Genomic DNA, 19,496 nt, shown 5'->3' with positions numbered 1-19,496 from the left:
TGGTGAATGGGTAGGGGTACTATGTACCTGATACCCATTTACATAGGGGGGCCAGGATCTGGGGGCCCCCTTGTTAAAGGAGGCGTCCAAATTCCGATAAGATAAGCCACCCGCCTGCAGACCCTGACAACCACAGCCCAGGGTTGTTGGGAAGAGGCCCTTGTTTCTATCAACATGGGGACAAGGTGCTTTGTTTGGCTCCCGTAGACTTTAGTGGGGTTTTCAGTTTGGGTTAGAACATTTCCCCTGTTCAGGAGTTCTGCTGTGAACTGAACAGGGGTGTTTGGCCCATTCCTAGTCCTGACTCCTACATTATATACTGTGTGTTGTACATTACATGGTTCTGATACTGTACAGATATAACTGTTGTATCTTATACCAGGGGCGGATCCAGAGTCTAATCTCGGGAGGGGCACTGTCATTTTTATTTTTTTTACTAGTAATGGCGGCAATTTTTAGCGGGACTGCGACATTGCAGCAGACAGATCGGACCCCTAACTGACATTTTTGGGAGGACCAGTGACATTACAACAGTAATCAGTGCTAAAAATATGCACTGTCACTGTAATAATGACACTGGCAGGGAAGGCGTTTACCCAGGGGCGATCAAAGGATTAAGTGTGAGCCTGGGGGGTGCTTTCTAACTGTGGGGGTGGGCTTGTAATACCAACACAGAGACCTGTGTTCCTAAATAGGAGGAACACAGGAGCTCTGCAGTGATTCCTGAGACAACAACGGTCTGCTGCGTTTCCAACTGCAGACCGTCGTTCTCTCTTCACAGGGAGCGATTGCAGGTGCCCGGCGCCAATCGCGGCTGCTGGCCCTGTGCCTCCGCTTCCCCGCTGGCAAGTGGGCACGCGCGCCCCCAGGATCACTCCTGCACACCACCGTACAGGTACGATGATTTGCGAGAACCTGCCGCCATATAACTGTGGCGGCTGGTCGGCAGGTGGTTAAAACAGTGACAATGTTTTAAAGTGTTCCATTTATCCCCATGCCTGCATGCCATTTATTTGTATTCCGACACATGGCTGTGCACTGTCCTGATATGACACGCTGGTGGCAGGTCCATGAAAGCACCCTGCATGCACACCAGGAAGCATGACATATTGGGACACAGTGGCTGTGTGTCTCAGTAGAAAAAAATGGGATGCTGGCACTGGGATATATGCAACACTTTATGCATCCTAAAGCCATTAAATGACAGCCCTGCATGTTAGACTCATGTCTGCAGCACACCCTGTGTAAAGGAGGCAGAAAGATTGTTTTCACTGTCAGTCTATATCATCATTATCATCATGACTATCACACAATACAGGTGCTGTGGCTCAATGCATCTGTACTGTGTGATTATCATGATGATAATGATGATGATAGCATTTAGCTGCTGTATAATTCCTCATGGTGGCTGGCCAGCAGCAAGGACATGGCATAGGTGAAGGGGGATGGGTGTGTCACTGTACCTTTTTGGAGACAAATGAATTAATTGCAGTCTAGACGTTTTCCTTACTGCCCCTGTCTGCTGTGAAGATCTGTCCCTCTCAGTGTGTTCACACACACAGACGCACGCTGCTGTGTCTCAGGCTTCCCCCTCAGCCTGAGCCCGCCCTCTCCTCTCTGCACCCATTGGCTGCAGGAGTCAGGCAGTGATGAGGCTGCTGACTGATATCACTCCGCCTGGCCGGAACTTTCATTTTAATGTCGCAAAATGCGGCTCCTGGTGGTATTAATCCACCTGAGCAGGGAAATAAAAAAAAAAAAAACTCTCTCTATGAAACAGCATCCTGGGCCCCTCTGAACTGATGGGGCTTAGGGATTATATTTTAGGTCTCCTGGGAGCCGTGGAAGCAGAAATAAAGTACCTGCAATGCATTTATAGAATGCCTCTGTAAACTTAAACCTGGTACTATTTTCTCGGGGGGGGCAATTGACTCGATGCCCCCCCCCTGGATCCGCCACTGTCTTATACTGTATAATAAGTTGTACATTGCATAGGCCTTATTTATTTTGCTCCTATTTTCTACCAGCTGGACATTTTGGAACCTTAAACAGAAAGTGATAATGAGGGAGGAGTCAGTAACTCAATGATGGTGGTCTTCAGGATCAGTCGAGTCTTCATCTTGGTTGTTCTCCCCCCATCCTCACTCTCTGACCTCTGGTGGGGCTCAGCCACTGTTATTCATGACTAAATCATGGACTAAATAAGGAAGTGCAGGACTTCTTGTGTTGGGAAGATGGCAATGAGTGATAGAGGGGGAGGGGACACTCGTCCTATAATCCCCTAATCACTGCCACTCCTATAAAAGACAGTTCTTGTTGTTTCCTCACTCTCTGACTAAGGTCCATGAATAAAGAAATGAACTGGTAGGAGATCAGAGGACCCATTTACTAGTTACCTTGAGGGGGGAATTGTAAGATCCTCAGAGACAAAGCTGCCTGATGTGGGCGGAGTCCTGGTTTTGGGGAACCAATCTTCTGATGTCTAGTAATAATCTTTGTATTTCTATTTTAGTACATAGACGGCAGAGGAGGAAAACCTCAGAGGATTGTCTCACTTTGTCTCCAGACTGTAAAGTAGAAGATGAGGACATCACACAGTATAGTCCAGGAGAAAACCCGGCTACCTCAAATGTCCATCCGGCATCACACAGTGTAGATGGACCATCGTATTCCTCTTATCTTGAGGAACCTCAGACTGTGAGGGACGGTGCCGGACCATCGTATTCCTCTTATCCTGAGGATCCTCAGACTGTGAGGGACGGTGCCGGACCATCGTATTCCTCTTATCCTGAGGAACCTCATACTGTGAGGGACGGTGCCGGACCATCGTATTCCTCTTATCCTGAGGAACCTCAGACTGTGAGGGACAGTGCCGGACCATCATATTCCTCTTATCCTGAGGAACCTCAGACTGTGAGGGACAGTGTCGGACCATAGTATTCCTCTCATCCTGAGGAACCTCAGACTGTGAGGGACAGTGCCGGACCATCGTATTCCTCTTATCCTGAGGAACCTCAGACTGTGAGGGACAGTGCCGGACCATCGTATTCCTCTTATCCTGAGGAACCTCAGACTGTGAGGGACAGTGCGGGACCATTGTATTCCTCTTATCCTGAGGAACCTCAGACTGTGAGGTACAGTGCCGTCATTCCAACAGAGAAGAGGTTTTCCTGTACTGAGTGTGGGAAGGGTTTCCATTTTAAATGTGAACTTAATGTCCATAAAAGATCTCACACGGGTGAGAAGCCGTATTCTTGTCCAGAGTGCGGGAAATGTTTTTCAGTGAACTCCAGTCTTCACAGACATCAGAGGTTTCACACAGGGGAGAAGCCGTATTCCTGTCCTGAGTGCGGGAAATGTTTCTCAGAGAAATCCAGTCTTTATAGACATCAGACATTTCACACAGGGGCAAAGCCGTTTTCCTGTCCTGAGTGTGGGAAATGTTTTTCACAAAAGTCTGATCTTTACAAACATCAGAGATTTCACACGGGAGAGAAGCCATATTCCTGTTTTGAGTGCGGGAAATGTTTTTCAGAGACGTCCAGTCTTTATAAACATCAGAGATCTCACACCATCCTCACTCTCTGACCTCTGGTGGGGCTCAGCCACTGTTATTCATGACTAAATCATGGACTAAATAAGGAAGTGCAGGACTTCTTGTGTTGGGAAGATGGCAATGAGTGATAGAGGGGGAGGGGACACTCGTCCTATAATCCCCTAATCACTGCCACTCCTATAAAAGACAGTTCTTGTTGTTTCCTCACTCTCTGACTAAGGTCCATGAATAAAGAAATGAACTGGTAGGAGATCAGAGGATCCATTTACTAGTTACCTTGAGGGGGGAATTGTAAGATCCTCAGAGACAAAGCTGCCTGATGTGGGCGGAGTCCTGGTTTTGGGGAACCAATCTTCTGATGTCTAGTAATAATCTTTGTATTTCTATTTTAGTACATAGACGGCAGAGGAGGAAAACCTCAGAGGATTGTCTCACTTTGTCTCCAGACTGTAAAGTAGAAGATGAGGACATCACACAGTATAGTCTAGGAGAAAACCCGGCTACCTCAAATGTCCATCCGGCATCACACAGTGTAGATGGACCATCGTATTCCTCTTATCTTGAGGAACCTCAGACTGTGAGGGACGGTGCCGGACCATCGTATTCCTCTTATCCTGAGGATCCTCAGACTGTGAGGGACGGTGCCGGACCATCGTATTCCTCTTATCCTGAGGAACCTCATACTGTGAGGGACGGTGCCGGACCATCGTATTCCTCTTATCCTGAGGAACCTCAGACTGTGAGGGACAGTGCCGGACCATCATATTCCTCTTATCCTGAGGAACCTCAGACTGTGAGGGACAGTGTCGGACCATAGTATTCCTCTCATCCTGAGGAACCTCAGACTGTGAGGGACAGTGCCGGACCATCGTATTCCTCTTATCCTGAGGAACCTCAGACTGTGAGGGACAGTGCCGGACCATCGTATTCCTCTTATCCTGAGGAACCTCAGACTGTGAGGGACAGTGCGGGACCATTGTATTCCTCTTATCCTGAGGAACCTCAGACTGTGAGGTACAGTGCCGTCATTCCAACAGAGAAGAGGTTTTCCTGTACTGAGTGTGGGAAGGGTTTCCATTTTAAATGTGAACTTAATGTCCATAAAAGATCTCACACGGGTGAGAAGCCGTATTCTTGTCCAGAGTGCGGGAAATGTTTTTCAGTGAACTCCAGTCTTCACAGACATCAGAGGTTTCACACAGGGGAGAAGCCGTATTCCTGTCCTGAGTGCGGGAAATGTTTCTCAGAGAAATCCAGTCTTTATAGACATCAGACATTTCACACAGGGGCAAAGCCGTTTTCCTGTCCTGAGTGTGGGAAATGTTTTTCACAAAAGTCTGATCTTTACAAACATCAGAGATCTCACACGGGAGAGAAGCCACATTCCTGTTTTGAGTGCGGGAAATGTTTTTCAGAGACGTCCAGTCTTTATAAACATCAGAGATCTCACACAGGGGAGAAGCCATATTTCTGTACGGAGTGCGGGAAATGTTTTTCAGAGATGTCCAGGCTTTACAGACATCAGAGATCTCACACAGGTGAGAAGCCCTACTCCTGTGCTGAGTGTGGGAAATGTTTTTCAGAGACGTACAGTCTTTACACACATCAGAGATCTCACACAGGGGAGAAGCCATATTCCTGTCCTGAGTGCGGGAAATGTTTCTCAGAGAAATCCAGTCTTTATAGACATCAGACATTTCACACAGGGGCAAAGCCGTTTTCCTGTCCTGAGTGTGGGAAATGTTTTTCACAAAAGTCTGATCTTTACAAACATCAGAGATCTCACACGGGAGAGAAGCCACATTCCTGTTTTGAGTGCGGGAAATGTTTTTCAGAGAAGTCCAGTCTTTATAAACATCAGAGATCTCACACAGGGGAGAAGCCATATTTCTGTACGGAGTGCGGGAAATGTTTTTCAGATAATTCCAATCTTTACAGACATCAGAAATGTCACATGGTCGAGAAGCCACTTTCCCTTCCTGAGTGAGGGAATTGTTCCTCACGGAAGTCCTGTCTTCCTGTACATCAGGGGTCCCACACAATCCTGGAGGTATATTAGTGCCTTGAGTGTGGGAAATGTCTTCTATATGAATGTTGGTGGACATGTGGGGAAGAAGCACACCCTGATATACACCTCAGATATACTCCATGGCTGATCTTCATCATGTAAGAAACACTTCATAAGGAGATCAGAGATTACCAAAGACATGGATAAAGTGTTGTCCCGTGTCGGCCATTGATAGCAGGAGAAAAATAAAAACGGAGTCATTACCTTTCATTGGCTGAGTACATTTTGTGTGGGAAGATTTCACAAACACTTACAGGTCTGTTTTTTTTTTTTTCCAAACAGTTTTTTATTGAAAACTTTAGTGCACTACAATTAAATTAGCTCAATAAAAGAGAAACTGAACAAATACAACAATACACACAGTGTACAGTAAATAAAGATTGGGAAGGGCAACAGCCAAAATGCAGGTATACAAAGTACAACTGGTTAGTGCTAGGCAATATAGGTCGGTAGTGGTGCATGAAGATAAACAAAGACAGAAACCATGTAAGGCAGGCAGTGTTCAGAACAAACTTATACATTAGTGTCTGGACAACTCATCCACCTGTCCCAAATTTTATCGAACTTGGGGGGACATCCCCTGTGTTTATAGAGCAATTTGTGAAAGCGAATATTGGTATTCACCTCACGTATCCACCTAGCCAAGGTTGCGGGATCGCTGCGCATCCAAGTCCTAGCTATCAGTTTCCTAGCCACAAACAGCGTCTCCTGCAAGAATATGGACATAAACTTATTCATATCCCCATCAGGGTATATACCCAGGAGACACTGCTTGGGGTCCAGTTGCAGTGGAAACCCCATCTTGTCATGTAGAAAGGCTACCACCTGTTGCCAGTAGCCCCGGAGCTGTGAACAACTCCAGAGCAAGTGGAAAAAGGTGCCTCCAGCCGCCTGGCACGTTGGACAGACAGGATCCCAATCAGGTTGGTATCTGGACATCCGAAGGGGTGTGAGGTAGGCCAGATGTATAATAAACGTCTGGGTAAGTCTATCAGACAATTTCGGGGAAACCTTCTGACAGGTCTCTAGTGCCTCCCCCCACTCCTCATCCTCAATAGGTCCCACATCCCGAGTCCAGTGAGTCTTAAGCCCATAAGCTATCTCAGTGGAGGAGGGCTTGTGGAGTTCGGCATAGAAAAGGGAGATGAAGTGGGCAGGCTCCTGGCACCTGATCAACTCCAAGAGCAGCACAGATTCCAGGTTAGACGGAGCTGTCGAAAACTGGGTGCGGAACGCGTGGGCCACCTGTAAATATCTATAGTGCATATGGGCTGGGAGAGAAAACTGCTCCCGCATGTCAGCGTAAGACCTTAGGGCGCCCCCCGCCAGGATATGTTTCAGGAAGAATACACCCCGCCCGCTCCACAATGAGGAGTCAGGAAGCATGCAGAACTCCTGAAGTAACTTGTTGTGCCACAAGGGGGTAAAATCATGGAGGGAGGGGCCCTGCAGTCTGTGCATCACCACTTCCCAAACCCGGCTGTAATGAAAGAGCAGGGATTTAGGGTCCAACCTCTCCTCCATCCCTCTGGTGCCCCGCAGTATGACAGTCAACGGGTCTCGAGAGTGGCAGGTCCAACTAGGGCACAAAAGGGTTAGAAACCGTTCCCTATCAGTCTTGTCTATGTGAAATAACTGGGAGAGCTGCGACGCCAGATAGTAGAGAATGAAATTAGGGAGCGCCAGGCCGCCCAAGTCCGTCGGGTTCTTAAGTTTCCTCCAAGAAATCTTATGCCTACTCGATCCCCAAACAAAGGCCTTGAGAAGGAACTCCAGTTGTTTGAAGTGTTTCAGGGCTAAATATACGGGAGAATGCCACACAACGTACAGTACTTTAGGGAGAAGGACCATTTTAATCAGGTTTACTCTGCCCATGACCCCTAATGGTAATTTAGACCATACCTGGATTTTAGACTTTATCAGGGGGAACAGGGGTTGGACATTGTCTGTGACATAATCCTGTGGGCATGTCGTAACTTGGACCCCCAAATACTTAAAGCGGGGAACACATTTAAGGGCGGGGTTCGCAGGGATCACAACAGAAGGGGTACCATTGATAGGGAGGATTTGTGATTTATCCAAATTAATCTGGAGGTCCAAAAAGCTCCCAAATCGCTCTATGAGGGAAAGGGCTGTCAACAGAGAGTCGTCCGGGTCCTCCAAATAGAGCAGGGTATCATCGGCATACATACTGATCTTTTCCGTAAGGGAACCTCTGCGAAATCCGCGGATATCAGGGTGGTCCCTAATGGCAATAGCCAAGGGTTCCGCCGCCAGGGCATGAAGCAGAGGGGACAAGGGACACCCTTGGCGGGTGCCCCTAGACAGAGGAAACTCAGACAAAGTCCAACCATTAGCCAGAACTTTCGCAACCGGAGCATTGTATAGCAACTGTACCCAACATATAAATTTGGGTCCAAAGCCATATCTCCCGAGGCATGCCCACAAGAAAGACCATTCCACTGAGTCAAAGGCTTTGGCCGTGTCCAGAGTCACCACCACCCTCCTGCCCGAGTTGTCATGTTCAGCTTGGAGGTTCATGAACAATCTACGTAAGTTAAAGGAGGTGTTTCTACCCGGCATAAAGCCCGCCTGGTCGGGGTGGACAAGTGTAAGTATTACTTGGTTAAGGCGGAGAGCCAGGATCTTAGCAAGAATCTTTACATCCACCTGGAGGAGGGAAATAGGGCGATACGACTCTGGAAAGTGGGGATCCTTGCCCGGTTTAGGGATCAACACTATCAGTGCCTCTCTCATAGGGGGGAGCAACTCCCGATCCTCATAGAGCTGATTAAAAAGGGCAAGTAGTTTGGGTAACAGGAGTTCAGAATATTGGGCGTAAAACTACACCGGGAGTCCGTCTAGACCCGGGGACCTTGATCTGGGAAATCTGGACACGGCCTCCGCAATCTCGCCCTCGGTGAGCGGCGCCTTCAGGATCGCGATCTGTTCAGGAGACAACGTCGGGAAATCTACTGTCTGTAGGAATGAATGCATGTCCGAGTGGTCAGCAGGAGCCCTGGAAGTGTAGAGGTCACTAAAGAACGTACAGAACCTGTCCGCGACCCGTGGAGGGTCAGTCAAGGGGGCTCCAGAGTCCGCTATCAGGGATATCACTACTGGAGGGCGGTCCTCACAATGTACCAGGTAGGCGAGGAGCCTCCCAGCTCGTTCACATGTGCAAACAGTCTTTGCTTCTGAAAGAATAGTTTTGTCTTTGCTCGTTCATAGTCCAGTTGGGTCACTAACTTGGAGGTCAGCTTATACTGGGATTCATTGGCCTGGGTAGGATCCGCCAAATAGGAACTCTCAGCCGTGGCGAGGTTAGCCATTGCCCGGGAGTAAGCCGCAGCAGAGTCCGCTTTAATGGCCTTAACACGAGATTGTAGAGTGGCTCTGGCATGTAATTTAAACGCCTCCCACACCGCTCCAAGAGAGGCAGTGTGATCGTTATCAGCAAAAAACTGACTCCAGGAGGCATCCAGTGCATTACCCCCCTCCATCAGGGCCAACCACGCAGGGTTAAGTCTCCAGGCCGGCGGAGGTCTACTGTGGGGCAAGGACAACACCACCCAGTATGGACAGTGATCAGACATGGACCTGGGAGAAAAACCCACCTTAAGCAATCTGGGAAGCAGGGCTCGGGACAGCAGTATCAAGTCAATTCTGGACATGGTGTGGTGGGATGCAGAAAAACAGGAATACGACCTCTGGGTGGGATATAGCGCACGCCACGTGTCCCGCAACCAAAAACTCTCCAGCAGTCTGGCAAATCTGGTACTACAGGCCGGAGCCAACACCTGGGGAGAAGTGCCTAACCTGTCCAAGGTGGGATCAAGTACATTATTAAAGTCCCCGATCCAGATAGCCAGCAGAGCCGGGTGTTGAGCCAGGAAGGCAAACCCCTCTAATAAAACAGAGCTGGAGAAGGGTGGCGGAACATAGTAGGCCATTAGAAGCATAGATTCACCAAAGATAGAGACCCGTAAAAACACATATCTACCTAGGGGGTCGACATGAGATCCTAGAAGCTGGAAATGGATTGACTTCGTTACTAGTACGGGCACACCTCTAGAATGGGATGTGTAGGCTGAGTGGTACACCAACCCCACCCACGGGCATTTTAGTGACAGCTGCATGCGCCCATCCAGATGAGTCTCTACCAGGGCCAAGATGTCTGCACGCAGAGTAGTTGACTGTCACCATTTTGCTCCCAAACTGTTCAGACAGAAGTGTTTTGAACCAAAGAAGCCAAATTTAAAACCAAAAAATATAAAAACATTATTTAGACTCCACAATACCCCCAAAGTGATTTCTATTGAACATCTCTAAAATTAACATGCTTCTGTTTACTATCAAAAACTCGGAGTCACTCCAATGGCTCACTCCCTGGGGCCACATATCGTAGGATTGCCATCCTCCTCCTTCCCTTCTTTACCAAGCAGACCACCGCTTGGCACCCATCAGCTGTGTCTAGAACAAGAAGACAAAGAGGATATAATCTAATCACTAATTATAAATGAAGTTCCAAAGGCTGTGAACACCCCCCCCCCCACACACACACATACACACACACACATACACATCTTTTATGTTCTATCTTCTATAAATTCCACATATTGACTTACCAGAGATTCTCGCCACAGCCTTTTTCAGCGCTCTTGGATTGCGCCTCTTTATGTCTCTCCAAGAGCGCTAAAGGTCCTGCACTGATGTGCGGTGGTGGAATCTCTGCCACAGCTTCAAATGCAGGTGCCGCATAATGGTCAGCTTGGTGAAGTTCTTAATGGGGGAGTCATACGGATGGAGGAGGAGGATCTGTGGAAACAAAAATTTATGTTTTACTAACGTTCCAAAAAATTGTGTTAGCAAAACTCAAAACATACATAAAAAAACCATTTCAGATTTGGGACCAATGATTACTGTTTCTGGTGATTAGGGATGAGCTTCAAGTTTGAGTAGAAGCTAAGTTCGATTCAAACATCGGCCGTTTGATCGTTCGTCGAATGACGAACTAATGTGCTTCTTCACAGGAAATTCAAGCGCCCATAATGCACTGCATGCGCGCGGTGCATTATGTGATTGGCCAAAGCATGCACCCTTACTAAATGTAAATAAAATCAGCGCTAAACCACAATAAAACAGTGTAAAAAATGCCAATGGCAGCATACATTCAGTGCTTCCACATAACACAAATATAGGTATAAAATAAAATTAATGTAGTGCCAAAGTAATACTGCAAATAAATCAATTTAATCATCAACAAAAGATGGTGACTATGCACAGTGAGATGAAAGTGCTACCATATGTTTAAACCATATAATAATGTGATTCTGTTTCCGTAATCACCATCAGAAAGTGTCACAGTGGATATAAAGTGCTAGTGCTGTCAAAAATCTTGTGACAGTGATAAATTAACCATACAAATATTCCAAAATTGTATCAAATGGTGACCAATAAATAAATATATTGAAATGCATAAAGTGCCAAGTTCATAAAAAATCAAAGATATCTTCAGTGATGTGCAAACTTGCAATACGTGATGTGCAGTTAGAGGGGCTTTTAAACTAGGTGATGGGGAGGGGTACAGATTTAGAATTAGCCAGTGGAAAGCAAGATTCAGAGGGCAGAAATGGGGACATTAGCGGTGGGGTGTTCGGAGCTCCTAAACCCAGGGTGGGTATGGGGAAAAAATCAAGAAAGCACCCTAAAAACATCAAATGAGGTTATATGTAACGGGTCAAAATTATGAGGTTTGTATACCAATGCCAGAAGCCTGGCCAACAAGATGGGAGAGCTGGAGCTGCTGATGTTTGAGGAGGACTTTTTTTGTGGGGATAACTGAGACTTGGTTTGACAGCTCTCATGATTGGATGGCGACCATTCAGGGGTATTCCCTTTATCGCAGAGATAGAGAAGGTAAAAAAGGAGGAGGGGTATGTGTGTATATTAAGAGCAGTATACAGGTAAATATGAGGAATGATATGAATAATGGAGCTATGGACGAGGCAGAATCCCTATGGGTAGAGCTTCAAAGGGAAGGCTCTGTGGGGAAGGTAATATTGGGCGTATGCTATAGGCCCCCCAACCTGGACCTCCTTTTACAGATAAGATTGGCAGCAAGGATAGGAAATGTCATTATAATGGGGGACTTGGGCAGAAGGAACCGCACATTCAGCCAAGGCTAGGCAGTTCTAAATGTTTTGCAGGACAATTTCATGGGTCAGATGGTGAAAGCACCGACAAGAAACAATGCAGTACTTGACCTACTGATTACCAACAATACAGACCTGCTCACGGATATAGAAATACGGGGCAACTTAGAAAACAGTGACCATAGGTCAATATAGTAATAGTAAACACAAGGGCAATATAAGGACACTGAATTTCAAAAGAGCCAATTTCCCAAAACTGCGCTCTCTGCTAGAAAATATCAAATGGGATAGAACCCTGGGAACAAAGAACACGGAGGAAAAATGGGAGTGCTTCAAAAGCATACTTAACAAAGGGATTGACCAGTGCATTCCAAAGGGAAATAAATTTAAAAGAGCAAAACTAAACTCTGGGTGGCTAAACTCCAACATAAAAATGCATATTAATGCTAAAGGAAAGGCCTTCAAAAAATACAAGGCTGAGGGGTCATTGGCAGCATTCAAGCATTACAAAGAGTGTAATAAGAAATGTAAAGACGAAATCAGGGCGGCTAAAATAGAACACGAGAGACATATAGCGGAAGAGAGTAAAAAGAACCCCAAGAAATTCTTTAAGTATATAAACAGTAAGAAAGCGAGGCCAGAACACATTGGCCCCATAAAAGACGATAAGGGAGTTTTGGCCACAGAGGACAGGGAAAAGGCGGTAGTGTTAAATCATTTCTTCTCTTCAGTCTACACAAAAGAATTGGGGGGCTACACTAGCCCAGCTTGTAAGGCTAAACTAAACAACACACCTCAGGAAATACCGCCATGGCTAACAGAAGATAGACTTAGAACTAAACTAGAGAAACTTAACATAAATAAATCACCGGGGCCGGATGGCTTGCACCCGAGGGTTCTTAAAGAGCTCAGCCAGGTGATTGCCAGACCATTATTCTTGATCTTTAAGGATAGTTTACAGATGGGTATGGTGCCAGCTGACTGGAAAAAAGTCAACGTGGTACCAATATTTAAAAGGGGCCGAGATATATCCCGGGTAACTATAGGCCGGTCAGCCTAACATAAGTAGTTTGCAAGATTTTGGAGGGGATGTTAAGGGACCACATACAAGACTTTAGTAATGAAAATGGTATTATTAGTAGTAATCAGCATGGATTCATGAAAAATCGTTCTTGCCAAACCAATCTATTAACCTTCTATGATGAAGTGAGCTGCCACCTAGATAAAGGTAAGCCTGTGGATGCAGTGTATCTGGATAAAGGAAGGTCTGTGGATGTGGTGTATCTGGACTTTGCAAAGGCCTTTGACACCGTTCCCCACAAACGCTTACTGTACAAACTAAGGAAGGTAGGTATGGACCATAAGGTGAGAACCTGGATAGAGAACTGGCTCAAGGGGAGGTTGCAAAGGGTGGTGATTAATGGGGAGTACTCAGATTGGGCGGGTGTGGAAAGCGGGGTCCCCCAGGGTTCTGTCCTGGGGCCAATCCTGTTTAATTTATTCATAAATGATCTAGAGGAGGGGATATTGAGTAAAATCTCAGTATTTGCGGATGATACTAAACTAAGCATGCCAATATCTTCTATGCAGGATGTGGAAACCTTACAAGCGGACCTGAACAAAATAATGGGGTGGGCAACTACATGGCAGATGAGGTTTAATGTTGAAACATGCAAAGTAATGCACCTGGGTGCCAGAAACCAGAAAGCAAGCTACACACTAGGGGGGGAACCTCTGGTCGAGTCTAGGATGGAAAAGGACCTGGGGGTACTGGTAGACAACAGGCTTGGCAGTGGCATGCAATGCCAAGCCGCTGCAAGCAAAGCCAACAGAATACTGGGATGCATAAAAAAGGGGATTCACTCCAGAAATAAAGAGATTATTCTCCCGCTCTACAAGACTGGTCCGGCCACACCTTGAGTATCCCATCCAGTTCTGGGCACCGGTCCTCAGGAAGGAAGTGCTGGAACTGGAGAAAGTCCAGAGAAGGGCAACAAAAATAATTAGGGGAATGGAGGACATCAGCTATGAGGAAAGACTACAAGCACTGAACTTATTCTCTCTGGAGAAGAGACGATTGAGGGGGGATATGATATCAATGTAAAAATACTGTACTGGCGACCCTAGCATATGGAAAAACCTATTCAGAGAAAGGAAATACAATAAGACACGTGGCTACTCACTAAAACTAGAGGAAAGGCGGTTTAACCTTAAAATACGCAGGGGGTTCTTCACTGTGAGAGCAGTAAGGATGTGGAATTCTCTTCCGCAAACAGTTGTATCAGCAGGGAGCATTGATAGTTTCAAAAAAACTATTAGATGGGCACCTTAAAGACCACAACATACAGGGGTATACAATGTACGGTTAACAGCAAACACACACACACATCATAGGTTGAACTGGATGGACTGATGTCTTTTTTAAACCTCACTAACTATGTAACTATGTAACTAAATAAATGGGCTGGTGCTCCAAACTTATATATGTAGCCCTGCCCCCTGGGGATAGCTGTAGTTGCAGTGAGTGCCCTACTGCAGAGGTAGTCCGCTGAGTGACTCCAATCCACTGTCTAGCTGTTGCCTAGCTTTTTTTCTAGCAGTTTTGCACTGACTGCAGTAGTTGCAGTGAGTGCCATAATGCAGACAGAGGTAGTCCTCCACTGAGTCCAGCCCAGTCCAATCCACTGTGACATGTGTAGCTGTTGCCTTGCTCTTTTGCTAGCAGTTTTGCACTGACTGCACTGCATTAGTTGCAGTCAGTGCCTTACTGCAGAGGTGGTCCTCCACTGACTCCAGTCCATCCAATCCACTGTGTATGTGTATTTTTTGTGTAGCTGTTGTTGTTTCCTAGCTTTTTTTCAAGCAGTTTTGCACTGACTGCACTGCAGTAACATATTGCAGTGAGTGAGTCCACTACTGCAGCACTTTATTATGCATAATGCACAATCAGATGTTGTGAAATGCAAAGCAAATGTCCCTGCAACTGAAGACTTCCTATCAGTTTTTATGCAGTTAAGGTGTGAGGAATGAGCACTTCATGTTAAAAATGTTAATAAATAAAGATCCACATGTTTATTAAGAGATTTGTGTCGAATTTTGTGTTTTTTGGGCAAAATTTTGCACATGTGAAAATATCGGCCAATACCGATATGCGATCGGCAAAATAGCGGTATCGGCGATGAAAAACAGATATCGATCGATCACTAGCACATACACACACAACACAAGGCCGTGTTCACACTGCAAGACGTTTCTCAGGGCTGCAGTTCCTCTGAGCTCCACAAGGTGGTGATCTCACTTCTACCCAGACAGGAAGTTTCTATTCCATAGAGACAGGAAGTGATGTCAGGTACAGACAGGAAGTTCCGGGTGAGAGGTGAGTTGGGAGGAAGTAGAGAGGAGACATTGCTGGAAGTGGCAGCAGATGAGGTAATAAGAGCTTATTTTCTATTTTCACCCAGTAACCTCCCGTCATGTCCGTCCTCTTCCTCCATAGTCACTGTGACGTCTTTTATCTCCAGCGGATGATGATACACACATATATAGTTTGGAAACCTAGATTAACCCCTTCAGGGTCAGAACATTTCCCCACTTTCGGGGCCGAACCATTCTCTTAATTTTGGAGATAAATTCTAGTAATATGTTCCTCTAAACAAACAGCACTGACAATAAATATACAAGACAATGACCATCCTGGCTAGAGATGGGCTCGGGCGTGTTCGAGTTTCCACGTGCCCGATCCCGACAGGAAGCCGACACTGCACTCCGCTAATCACAGGCAGTGAGAGATTTCCCGATCCGCAGCTGCACAGATCAGTAAATGTTAACTGCCTGTGATTATTGGACTGCAGTGTCGGCTTCCTGGCGGGATCGGGCACGTGTGAACTGGAACACACCTGAGTACATCTCTAATCCTGACCATACATGGCCTACAAAGGGCAATTATTACACAACACAGACAGCGAATGGGCAATCATTACAATATGCAGCCAACACAAAGAACGAGTGCAGGGGTATGGAGCATAGAGCCCCTTACATTGCTGGTCAGGAGGAAAAAAACATTCCACAGCCTGCCATGAAGAATATGAACCATTATTGGTGTCAGAGGGAGGAAAATACTGAGGGAAGTATAGGAGCTGAGGGGATGTGAGGGTTTAGTGCAGCTGGAAGACTTTAGGGGCCTCTGAAGGACTCTGAGAACCTTGAGGGGGTAGTCAGGCTTCAGGACTCTGAGGGAATAGGGGGCTGGAGGGCTCAGGGGACTCTGAGGGACAGAGGGGGGTCTATGATTGTCCTTCCACCCCACCTGCACTTATTTTTCAGACCTTACAGAACTGGCAATCTTAACCATCTTATTGTCTCAGTGGTCACGTGATTTGTTCTGGAATATTATGTGAGATGAAGAAGGGAATTCCTTCATTCGTTGGTGAGCACTTGTTCTTAGAGGAGTTCTGTTTCATCTGCAAACCAGCTCAAAAACCAAACAAACCCAACAGAGAAAAGGGAAATTCTGATCTGGCAGGATAAGATGGTCCAAGGTCCTCCAAGATTTAACAAATCTGAAACTGTCCAGATTAAATGTATTCTCATGGGGAGAGTAGTTCTTAAATGTGCAGCAACTCTCCTATTACCCCCCTCACATCCCCAACCTATTATTGTGACCAATACTATCCAAATAATTCTTACTTTTATTTCCCAAAGTTATCCGTCTACAAGGAGACCTGTATAGATCAAATGGTGACACCAATGAGGATGGAGGAGGACCGGAGTCACATGACTGAGAAGATACTAAACCTCACCCTGGAGATCATCTACCTGCTGACCAGAGAGGTGAGGAGGATTCTGGGAGGTCACATGACATCACTCTTATCTCTATAAATAAAACACAGACCTGACCGGAGAGGTGGGGAGGATTCTGGGAGGTCACATGACATCACTCTTATCTCTATTAATAAAACACAGACCTGACCGGAGAGGTGAGGAGGATTCTGGGAGGTCACATGACATCACTCTTATCTCTATTAATAAAACACAGACCTGACTGGGGAGGTGAGGAGGATTCTGGGAGGTCACATGACATCACTCTTATCTCTATTAATAAAACACAGATCTGACCGGAGAGGTGAGGAGGATTCTGGGAGGTCACATGACATCACTCTCATCTCTATTAATAAAACACAGACCTGACCGGTGAGGTGAGGGGGATTCTGGGATTCTAACATGATATTCCTATTGGTTCCTCAATACAGAGATTTCCTCTTCTGAAGTCAGGTGATCATATGACCATCACAGTGCCTCCATGTGATTCCCTAAAACCTGAAAGACACAACATGCAGAAGATTCTAGAAGTCACCAAGAAGATGATGGAGCTGCTGACAGGAGAGGTGAGCGATGCTGGGAATTCTGGGATAGTGGCAGCTGGTGTGTTGGGGGCGCAGGGGGTTCAACTGGGTTTTTTTTTTATTTAATCACCTGATTAGAGCCAGAGGCTCTAATAGGCTTCAGAAAAGGGTGGACCTGGGGCGCAGAGCAGTGCACCCCGAGTCCCCTCATTGTGTGACAATAGCGAATGAAAATTCACTATTGTCACACGAATCCTCCTCCTGGCCAATCAGAAAGCTGGTCCGAGACCCACTTCCTGATTGGCCGAAAGGCAAAAACCATGCCATTGGCCGAGGAAGAGGCGGCGGGAGGACGCGAGGAGAAGTCGCTGCTGCAAGTAAGTGCACTGGTCTGTCTGCATTTAAGGGGGCGCGGCACGCTGGTCTGTCTGCATTGAAAGGGGCACGGCACGCTGGTCACTCTGCATTGAAAGGGGGCACGCTGGTCTGTCTGCATTGAAAGGGGGCACGCTGGTCACTCTGCATTGAAAGGGGGCACGCTGGTCTGTCTGCATTAAAGGGGGGAACGCTGGTCTGTCTGCATTGAAAGGGGGCATGCTGGTCTGTCTGCATTGAAAGGGGGCACGCTGGTCTCTCTGCATTGAAAGGGGGCACGCTGGTCACTCTGCATTGAAAGGGGGCACGCTGGTCACTCTGCATTGAAAGGGGGCACGCTGGTCTCTCTGCATTGAAAGGGGGCACACTATACCTTAATTACTGAAGGCCCCTTTCACACTTTTGTGACCTCAAAGTCACGCAATTTTTTACAGCGTTTTTTGCCGCAAAGCAATGCCTATTACATTTTTCTGTTTGCGCCCCCCAAAAAAATTTTGAGCACCAGCCGCCACTGTTCTGGGACATTATCCAGTAACAGACAAGGGATGTGTCTGGATGGTGACTGTATCATTGTGTGTGTCAGGTTCCTATAAGGTGTCAGGATGTCACTGTCTATTTCTCCATGTAGGAGTGGGAGTATTTAGAAGGACACAAGGATCTCTACAAGGACGTCATGATGGAGAATCAGCCGCCCCTCACATCACCGGGTAAGAGGAGACTTTATTGTAAAGGAGAGAGCAGTACGGAGGATCCACCTAGATCCCCCATCATCTGATAAACACATAGAAACAATGTATTCAGTCAGTGTGTGTGTTTCCTACAGATGGATCCAGTAATGGGAACCCACCAGAGAGATGTCCCCGTCCTCTGTATTCCTGGGATTCCACACAGGAAGGTCACACCATCCCTCACTGTTACAAGGTTGGTGGGACGGAGCATCTAGAACATGGACTCATTGAAGTGATTTTTTTTAAATATGATGTCACAATATTGAAGCTTATGTTTTACAGATGACCTCTTCTATCATTTTCTTGGTTTAGAGTGGAGATCCAATCGATATAGAATTTGAGGTTAAAGCAGAAGAAGAAGAGAGGTATGTGAGGGATGATCAGCAGTCTATGGAGGAGGATGGAATAACGGGGACATTTATAGAGGAGGACACTCCTACAGAGATCCGCACAGGTGGGTCATTAACACTAAATACATTCCTCCACCCATACTGCTCACTGATTGGTCCAGAGTAGGGCGGGGACTGGGTGATATCAGCCTGTAATACCCTGGTCACTTTCCTGAGCTGTGTTCCCCGTCCTGTATTCCTGTATTTCTCTTGGATAATCTTCCTTCTCTGTGCTGCAGACACAATTTATGTCTCTAGACTGGATTTATGGAGATTCTGGGGTTCAGCTGGCAGCAAAATGTTCATTTTCACCAGAGGAGTTACTAGATCTAGGCACCTGGGGTCAAGGTCGGGACAAGGGGTGGGCAGGAGGGGAGGCTGCCCTGGGCACTGTGGTATCATGTGAGGTGGGGGGGGGGGGGCACCACAAGGAAATTGAGGGGGGAAGGGATCTGTGTTGCAAGGAGGAATTTAAGGAGCAGCAGGGGCTAAGAATTGTTATAGGAAGGGAAATTTGGGTGTGTGCTAGAAGTGGTGATTCATGGGTGATTTGTGTTGGGAGGGGATGGGAGAAGGGGTTTTGTGCTAGGAGGCTCAATTTTGGGGGGTTTGTACTAGAATAGGTGATATGGTAAAGGGGGGAATTTGTACTAGGGGGAGAATTTTTTTTGGGGTGGGGTGGGGCGGGATTTGTGCTAGTAGGGATGTGTGGGGTAATCATGCAGATTAGTGCCCAATGTTTTTTTGTTTTTTTTGGGGGGGAATTTTTGCTGACACATAATGCTCATACATATTGGGGGGCACAGTTTGCCATGTTTGCCCTGGGATATAGGTGACCTTTTACCGGCACTGCCTGGGATATGTGCTTTAGATTTCCTTCCCC

The 19,496-nt window shown here is 46.7% G+C and overlaps 2 protein-coding genes across 2 annotated transcripts in view; both read left to right on the top strand.

Moving 5' to 3' along the window:
- LOC309550274 (uncharacterized protein) overlaps positions 1-19,496 on the top strand; it is a gene marked incomplete at both ends in the record, with an annotated part of 1,476,097 nt that overhangs the window by 1,163,586 nt on the left and 293,015 nt on the right.
- Positions 175-5,543, top strand: LOC309549912 (uncharacterized protein; the record flags this gene model as incomplete). The annotated part of the gene is made up of 3 exons (XM_082250402.1): positions 175-185; positions 3,033-3,573; positions 4,533-5,543. The coding sequence occupies 3 exons, from the start codon at positions 175-177 to the stop codon at positions 5,541-5,543; spliced, it is 1,563 nt and encodes a 520-aa protein (XP_082106528.1).

This window comes from Pelophylax lessonae (assembly GCF_965119305.1).
Source record: "Pelophylax lessonae genome assembly, chromosome: 3".
NCBI lineage: Eukaryota > Metazoa > Chordata > Amphibia > Anura > Ranidae > Pelophylax > Pelophylax lessonae.
This window is presented reverse-complemented; position numbering and strand designations above follow the sequence as displayed.